At 32.1% G+C, this 9,454-nt stretch overlaps 1 protein-coding gene across 1 annotated transcript; it reads right to left on the reverse strand.

The window, feature by feature from the left end:
* Nucleotides 1-502: 502 nt before the first annotated feature.
* Nucleotides 503-4,195, reverse strand: LOC108323880 (adenylate kinase 4). Its single transcript, XM_017556691.2, has 6 exons — nucleotides 3,912-4,195; nucleotides 2,216-2,361; nucleotides 2,000-2,119; nucleotides 1,685-1,852; nucleotides 919-1,008; nucleotides 503-797 (listed from the first exon to the last, which is right to left on the reverse strand). The coding sequence occupies exons 1-6, from the start codon at nucleotides 4,015-4,017 to the stop codon at nucleotides 699-701; spliced, it is 729 nt and encodes a 242-aa protein (XP_017412180.1). The 5' UTR covers nucleotides 4,018-4,195; the 3' UTR covers nucleotides 503-698.
* Nucleotides 4,196-9,454: the final 5,259 nt, after the last annotated feature.

Raw genomic sequence — 9,454 nt, forward strand, 5'->3', positions numbered from 1 at the left:
AGACAAGAAAAAAATATATACCAAAAGAAAAGAAAAAGATTACAAAATTAACGACAAAACAAATAATTATTAAATATAACTATTTTACTAATTTAAATGAGATGAAAATGAGATCGATAATACAAATATATTCATATTCATTCCATCCTCATTCCAAATTAAAAAAATTAAATATTATTCATACTTAATGTAAAAATTATCCATCAAACAAAAACACAATATCTACTATGTCAGATTCATTTATCACGCCTAACTTCGTTGAACTATTGCTATCTTAATTTTGAATAACTTACTGATTTTATAAAATTAATTTCAGTTAAAATTAAACAATAATTCATATTTGAAAAAAATTAGGAAAAAACTTACGGAAAACAAAAAACTGAACAATTGTTTTTCGGAAAATCTCATTCCACATCGTCAAAAGCAGGTTCGGGGAACACAAGTAACTCAGATTTTTCCACCCAAATGTCGAGAAAATTCATGCAAAAACGTACGCAGAGCATAAATTCAAATTCACTTGACTTTTTATTCATCAAAGTAGCTCTTCGAATCTGGGTTGAGAACAGCCGGCATTTGCAGTAAAGCTGAAAAGGTAAGCGAATAGAGTATATTAAAAATACAAATTGGCAAAGTTAAGTTTTCCTAAAAAAAAAGGAACACTTGAAGTTCGAGCCCGAGGATCCATGGATGAATTCTATTTAAGACAGCACTTTCTCTACTTCAACTGTCACCTCTTTGGGAGGTTTCTCAGCATGAAGATTAGCAACTATGCCCTTCTTCGAATAGTAATCAATAACCTGAATGTTCAATGCAAAAATTTCCAATCAAGACCATGAAATTTCTAAAAGACAGAAATGAGAAAGGCATTCCTCAAACAATTAATAGAGAACCAGAACGCTAAAGGATTCAGAATCATACGGGCTCAGTTTGCCTATGAAATGCCTCCAGTCTTGACTTCAGAACAGCTGCAGTGTCATCCTTACGCTGGATAAGTGGTTCGCCAGTAACCTGAGGAACCCAAATTCAATAGCGAGATTGTTACAGGGCTACTGCTTTCTTAAGCTATCATGACAAAGCTCGTGGCATGCCCTAACCTTTTAAGTGGGCATCATCCTACACTACCCTTAAACATTCTATACGTGAAAATAGAAAAATATTTGTATTGACAGTACTGCCAGCAACTAAAACCAAATTCATTTCCAATAAAACATGTTAACAAAAAAAGTGTGGCATCTCATTATTTTTATTAAAATTGAACTAGCCACTAATTCAACCCTAAGTAGTACTAAAAGGGGGAGCACAGCCAAAGTCTGAGCCAATGTGCAACATATCCTAACATCCTCCTCCCACCCCAAACACTGCACAGGTGTTTTAAGTTTTTTATGAATAGACATTTTAGAGCAGCAAAAACATCAAGACTGAATTTGGCTTTGAACCGTATTAGAAAGGGACTGTGCCTAAAATGTCAATCTCAAAAGCTAGTTTTAAGGTGGAGAATAGACCAAGTCTTACAAAAAAGTGCATGGCCAAATGTCTAACCATTGTCGGACATCTAAACACTACTTAAGTTTTAATGATACTTGCAGCTTTTCAAAACTCCCATCAATGTTAAAGCACCTATAAGCAGAAGATATGTTTAGGCAACTAACATTTTTGCAGGGTTTAAATAAAGTTACAGACTTACATCATCAGCCCCAGCAACCTTAGGAGGGGCAAATTTTGTGTGGTAAGTTCTGCCACTGGATGGGTGTATCCAGCGACCAGTAATTCGCTCCTCAAGAACTGCATCGTCAATTGCAAAATTGAGCACCTTATCAACTTTCACTCCCTGTTTATCCAGCATCTCATCAAGCTGCAAATAAAGAAAAAGCATGTTCAAAAGATGTACATCAACAGCATGCAAAACAGTGCATAAAATCAAGTAATTCTGTTTTACATAAGCTTGATATTTCAAACAAAAGAAACTCACTAGTAACTCAGATGTCCAACAATGTCATACCTTCTGTGCTTGAACCACAGTTCTTGGGAAACCATCAAGAATGAAACCTTTCTGACATGATGGTTTTTTCATTGCTTCATCTATAATCCCAACAACCAAGTCATCAGAAACAAGTTCTCCCTGAAATATTGTAACATAGTATCCTATTAGCAATCTCTCTTCGAGTGTATACATGGTAAAAAAAGTAAATTCCAAATTCCAAATAGGGTCCCATGCCTTATCCATAGCTTCTTTAGCCTTGACACCAAGAGGGGTCTTGGCAGCTACAGCGGCTCTTAGCATATCACCAGTAGCTAAGTGGCATAAGCAGTACTCATCCTTTATGATTGGTGACTGGGTACCTTTACCAGATCCAGGTGGGCCTGCAGTAACATTTTTTAAGTTATATTACACTAGAATTTCAGAAGAAAGAAAATCAATATATGTTGTAAATTCATAAAGCATGACTCAAATAAACAAACCAAGGCAAATATGGAGATTAACCTAACTCACTAATTGACAGTACTTAAACCATTGATTTAATAAATGGACACATATCAAATTAAAATATTAGCCTAAGATCAGTACAGAGAACCAATACAAATCCAAGTGCTACTCATCATTTACAGGAGTTATCACTTTCACAATGTATAGGTTCGATTGAATGTGTATGGCAGACTAGTGTTTCACTGTCTTCATTTTCCAAGTAGTAAATAAAATAGAAGCATAGAAAAGGAGGATCCATTATCGATGAAACCTCTCTTTAAAATGATAAGATTGTAGAAATACACATTAAAATTCCCAATCTAACTCGAGAAAACAGTTCAGTTTGAAAGATCAACAGGACAACTCAATTTAGCTCTTCATTTTATCTGTCTGGAAAATACAAAGAGCTGGTGTCACAGATGACCAGAATTGTATCAGTAGCGAAGAAAGTGCCAACATTTATATGAGACGCAACAATCTAATAAAGTAAAGGCACTGTGGTAGAGTACAATTATAATCAAGTGAGTAAAAAGTTCTGGAGAAAAAACTAGCATCACGGGATTGAAATCAAATCGGGAGAAAAATAAAACCACAGACCTAACATCTTTCTGCCAACAGTACACAGATAAATCTACACACTAAAGTTAGCATGAGAGTAAAAATACGTAAATTCTTCAGGAATTTGGAATCATTTTGAGACTAGACTATCATCCAATCACACCAAAAGAAATTCTTTGGCACATAAGTGCAAGTCTCTACTGTCTAAAAGTAAAGCTACAAAGCTCATCAGTTACGCAATCTGTAAAAAAAAAAAAAAACTAAACCTAAAATGTAAAAGTTACAAATGAATGATGACCAGGGAAAAAAACAGAGAAAGAACACACAAGCCTCCCTAATATGCGTGTAGATTCACAATTAGAGAACCGTGTTCAAATGACAAACATAAAAAAAAGTATTAAACAGTTCGAGAGCTACTTTATGAAACACCGCATGCCTCGTGGGGTACAAAAACACCGTACACCGTTCCAGGCAATAACTTTGTAGCATATAATCACCGATTTAAAAATAATACTCGTCCACCAAAGAATGAAAACTAAAAGTTAAAAAGAAAACAACCAGAAAAATACAATAAAAAAATCCGTAAAGCGTAAAGCCAATCCTCTCATTTTCTTCTCCAGTAATGAAAAACAATACATTGAGGCATAAGAGTATCCCCATCCTGAACCCCATAGCTAAAACCCCTCAAATTTCTCAATATTTTCCCTATTAAACGATAATAAGGCCTCAGGAAGGAAACCCTAAAAACCGCATCGACAACATTGAAACGCAACAAGAGCGAAAGAATCGAGCTATTTAACAAAAGCGTTTTTGGATCTGAATTAACAGCGAGTCCGAAACGAAAACTTAACAAAAATTCTTCTATATAGAGAGAGATGGATGGAGATACCAATGAGAATAAGGCGCTTGTCAGGTTTGGAGGAACACTTGAAGCGACGAAGGAGCTCAGTCATGAGATCCAGAGAGGGAACATCTTCCAAGTTAGAGTTCGACATTGCGGTTTCTGTTTCTGAGGCTGTTGTTGTTTTGTGCGTATAACAGAACAAAAGAAAACCAGAATCTAGAATACCAGAATCACTTTCTCCAACGTTGGGTTTCTTAGGTTTGTTCGGACTCTCTCCCACACTTCAAAAAACTCAACTCGCCGTCTCCTTCTCTTTCTTTCTTACCCTTTCCTTCACATAAGTGTTAGGTGACTTTTTTTTTTTTTTCTAATTATTTAATTTAATATTAATTAGAAAAACTTTCCTTTTTCTGTATACTTTTTAAAACATTTTTTTTAATCTCATTCAATTTTTAAAAATTATATAAACATCTGATGTTTCAAGGAGAGGAATAAACGCCTAGTTAATCTTTATTATTCTTTGTTTTTCTTTCAAACATCTATTATTATTTTAATATTTTCTTTGGGTAGGTGCAGACGCTTTTGGCCGTTTGAATTCTTTCATCTGTTTTCGTGACTTTGATCGGCAACGGTTCAGATTGTCTGCAGTTTGGTAAACCAACCTCACATAATCATGGCCATTCGCATGTTTATGTAATTTTATACAATTAATGTTAAATACTATGGACAGTTGGATGTGATTCCCCCACAGTGAAGTTCTGCATTAAATTGTAGAGGATCCAAATCCCCAATCCTGTTAGTTGGCTTTTGTCACCAACCAACAAAGCTAATTTTATGCTCCTTTTAATAGTTCATTTTAATTGAAGAAGCTTCTTTTACCACCGAAATGGTACACTTTTCATTCTACGGTGAAATCAATGGTTGTTGGTTTCCATTTTCCAACTATCAAAGAGAATGGTTGTTCATATAATTGTATTTTGAATTTTTTAAATTTCGATCGTATGCGATGTTTTAGTTTTTATTATATATATCTTTTTTCGATTTAGTTTTTCCATTAAAAAATTCAATTTGGTTTTTAAGTTCAAAATATTATTGCAATTTTTATCTTCTTTAACTTGTCTACACTATTTTTTTATTAAATATGTTTTTTATTTCCAAATATTAATCAAAATATGATTTTGTTGATATTTTAAAGTATGTATCAATTCATTTCTACAAGTTATAAATGAATATAAAATGTTTTTGACAATAAAAGGTAATTAATAGTGTTAGAGTCTCTTTCACCTTTCGAAAACTCTCTCACTTTCTTGTGTGACTATGTTTCTGGTGATGAAATTATGGGTGGATTTGGAAGCAATGAACTTGGTGATGGTTGTTATGTAGAGAACAAATACATTATGACTATTGTACATACCTCCATCTCCACTATTCCAACCACACAAAAATTAGTGTCCACTGCACTAAAGAAGACAATTTCATCCTCTCATGGAAGATGTCTCGTTCTCTCTCTTTTTCTATTCCCACCAAACCTCATTTTGCAATCAAGCCCAATCCTGCATCCTTGGCTCCTCCTCCCTCATTGTCATCGATGTCACCATCTTTGACAGCGACCTTACCGCCAAACTCACCCACAGATCATAACCCCAAGCAAAACCCTCGATCCTTACTCTCTTCACCTTCCATAACATGCTTTGTCTCAAAGATTGATTAAAACCTCGCATTCTCCTCTTGCTAGATTCTGCAATAGATATGTAAAGGTGTGTCATTGCCACCAGCTACAAGGGTTGGACATAGAGGCTTGACACATCAAAGAAGGAGAGGTTAAATTGAAATTTTATCAAACCTGTAGGGTGTGGGAAACAAGGGAGGTGTAGGAAGAAGCAACCTTAAACTAAACATTTATATTTAAAGATTTATAGTGGACTTTAAATTTGGACCTTCTAGTCATGTTGATCTAGCCGAGTAGGACTTATGTTAGGCCTGGTCGAGTTGAATCCATATCAAATTAAGTAAAATTGAATATATGTTGTATTGAGTCAAGTTAAGCCCACAATTGATTTACATAGGTCAAGTTAAGTCTGACCCTCCTCAAACTAAGTCGAGTTAGGCTTATTTCTAGCTTATCGAATCATGCCCACCTTGGGCTCAATTGAATTGGTGCACAATTGAGTTCGACACACTTTAAGCAGAATTAAGTCAGACCCAACTTAGACTTAGGAAAATTGATTTCGCATCGGGATAAGTTAACTCAAGTCAAATCGATGTTTGAATCATGACAGACCCACATTAGATTATGTAAGTTATGCCCACATTGGGCTAAGTCGCTTCAAACTCATCTAAAGTCAAGTTAAATCAAGTCTACCTTGAGCTAAGTCAATTTGAACCTATCTCGGATCGTGTTGATTTGGTCCCACCTTGGACCAAGTAGGGTTAGGTCCATCTTAAGTTGAGTTGGATCAAACTTACTTCACTTTGAGTTGAGTTGAGTCATCTTGGATCGAGTTGTATTGGGCTCACCTCAAGCAGAGTCAAGTTAGGCCTACCTTGAGACGAGTCAAGTTTGGTCCATCTCATCCTAAGTTGAGTCAGACTCGTTTTTAGTTGAGTTATGTCATACCCACTTATATTCGAGTCAAACTTACCTTTGGCTTAGTCAAGCCATGCCGACATCGAATTAAGGGGGGTTATGTCCATGTTAGTTCGGGTAGAGTCAGGTTAGATTAAATAAAGTTAAATAAGGACAATATTGGTCCTTGTCTATTGCCCACATCAGATTAAGACATTCAGTCGATCTTAGGTTGAGTTAAGTTAGATCCACTTTAGATCTAGTTAAGTTCAACCCACCTTTGGTTGAGGTTTAGTCTAGCTCACATCGGACTAAGTTGAGTCAGGTTAATGTTGGTTCAATCAAGTCGAGTTGAGTTGGACTCATATTAAATCAATATTAGATCAAATTCAAATCCACATCAAATAATATCATGTCAAGTCAAACTCAAATTAAATTAAATCAATCCAATCAAATAAAGTTGACTAAATCCTAACTTTCAAATTACAAATAGTATAAAAATAAATAAAAACGAATTTATAATTAATATAAAATATTTAAAAATCATTTTATAATTTTAGATCAAACCCATTTTGATCCTAACCATAATTTAAAAATTACTCATAAATTAAATTAACACCTCTAGTCACATATAGTGCACATACCTTACACAGACTTCATGCCATGTATGAGGCTATTTAAAAGGGGTGTTATGACAGTTTGAGGATTCCTCACTTCTCAAATGAAGTTACCCAACTTGTGTTTCTTATGTGTGTGACTTGAGAGGCTTGTTAAGTATTACTTCAATGTTGTCAACATTAAAACTAAATGAACAGCAGTGCTGTTAGATTCTCCGAGCAATAATCAATGGATACTAGAAGCAGATTTATTTCATTTTTCATTTAACAAAACAAAAATCTTTTTAAAATACAATCTTATGCAACTCCTTAAAAGCATTCAAGTACAGTATACTATGACCAATCATTATGATAATTAAATTGTGTATTTATCTCCCACAGGTATTCAACAATAATCAAACTTTTCCATACTTAATTGTACTTTTTTCATGCTAAAAAAACACTTACAAAATCAGAGATCTACTTGAGATTGATCATTAAAAGTATAATTATGGAAAATATTATTTTTAGATATATTGTTTGAATCAAATTACATTATTTTGAAAAATGAAAAATATAATTGACATAAAAACAATTATTTTATATTGTCCTATATTATCAGGAGACGTAAAAAGATTTTTTTTACAGTAGTGTTAGAAGAAGTAAAATTTAAATCTCACATGAAATAAAAATTAAAAAATTAAACATTATATAAGAAAATAATTTATAAAAATTTGCACAAAAATAAATTAAACATATTATACCAAAGCATTTGAACAAAATGAAACAACTTTTTAATCAATATGATAATATAAGTAAGTTTTTTTTACAACTATTTAAGGAAGTAATAAAACTTCTAAAATAAGGATAAATAATAACAAGTAATTTAAACACAACATTAAAGTATGAAAATGCATATGTATTCAAATTAATATAATTTATGATGTAATTATATGATGAATAAAGATATCTATGTATATATAATAACAAAGAGAAGAACAACAAAAATGTTAATACAAGTGAAAGTAACACAGTGTGAAGTGGCAACAACATTGGATTGAGTTGGGGAGATATGCAATGGGGAATTGAGGAGACAAGACAAACATTAATAAAGCCTAAAGAAAAGTTAAAATGATGAACACATAAGAAAAGAGTGGAGGAAAAGTAACTTAAAAATAGGTTAAAGGGAGATTTTATATCAATTATTGAAAATAAAGTGTTTTTTTTTTTACATAGGATAATATACTAACCAATATAAAAGATATTTTCAACGTGGTTTGCTTATAACCAAAGTAGAAAAATTACATTACTTATTTAGGTGTGTCATTAGGATTTTTTTTTATCTGTTCACCAACCAATTTATAAAGTGCAATATAACTGCTTTATTTTTCACTAAATATTCACTTTTGGTTACATTTAACCACCATAGTGAAATGTGTATATCAAGGCGCAATAATGATTTCCCTGTGATTTTTCACATTTTACATTGTATTTTGTATTTCGTATTTTTTACTTCCTTTAATCCTTTCTATAATACTCATATTTTAAGATTCATTTGATAGTTTTTTATAAGAATAATTCTGCAATATATCTTGCACTACTTGTTTTTTTCACGAAAATATCCTAAATTTTGAATCATTCATTATAATGAGTGAAATATATTAATTTTACAGACACATTTAGGTTCATATTGTACGACAAACATTTTATCGCACTTATAGTTAATAGAACTTTAAAGAATAAATATATTAATGAAATTGATTAAAGGACTTTAAACTCAAAAAGTATGAGAAAACAATTAAAGTTTGTCTTATCAATGTTGCAGGTAATTTTAAAACATATAAATTTGAAATAAAATAAATACTAATAACTATTTTCTTAATCTAGTGAACTAGTTAACTGTTTTATAAAAATGTCCAAAAAAAATATTTAGTTTTATATATTTTTACTTATTTTACAATATTTCATCTTTGTTTTCTATTTTGCATTATTTCATGACTTATTTTCTTCTCTAATAAATCTCATTAATATTTTTATTGTGTCCACCACAGAAGCATAGCTTTGTGAAGGTACGATATAAAGCATTGTTGTGTTGGTTAATTATGTTTTTTTTTGTATTAAATACATAGGTTTACTGGCTTTAAATCAACAATGTCCCGGAAAACAAGTTTTTGAATTGTATTTATTTATTCTACAAACTAATTCCTAAAACTCACAAGAGTTGTTGATTTTTCTAATTGAAGTAGTTATATCTTAATACACTTCAAAAACCAAATTCTGCAATTAGTTAATTTAAACCAAAATTTGAACATTTACATGCATAATCGGCAAATTAATGTTCAAGAAGAATGATTTTGACAAAAAAAAATCAAACAAAATGCAAGGTTAAACAGATTTCCGGTTTCTATGATAATTTTCTTTTTTTT

This window comes from Vigna angularis, chromosome 1 (assembly GCF_016808095.1).
Source record: "Vigna angularis cultivar LongXiaoDou No.4 chromosome 1, ASM1680809v1, whole genome shotgun sequence".
Taxonomy (NCBI): domain Eukaryota; kingdom Viridiplantae; phylum Streptophyta; class Magnoliopsida; order Fabales; family Fabaceae; genus Vigna; species Vigna angularis.

Bases quoted from the DNA above. Each gene is read 5' to 3' on its own strand.
- LOC108323880 (XM_017556691.2), bottom strand. From the start codon at position 4,017: ATGTCGAACTCTAACTTGGAAGATGTTCCCTCTCTGGATCTCATGACT. The intron at 2,120-2,215 runs GCATGGGACCCT...ACAATATTTCAG, and splicing joins CTAAAGAAGCTATGGATAAG to GGAGAACTTGTTTCTGATGA. The intron at 1,009-1,684 runs GTAAGTCTGTAA...TGGGTTCCTCAG, and splicing joins AGGTTGCTGGGGCTGATGAT to GTTACTGGCGAACCACTTAT.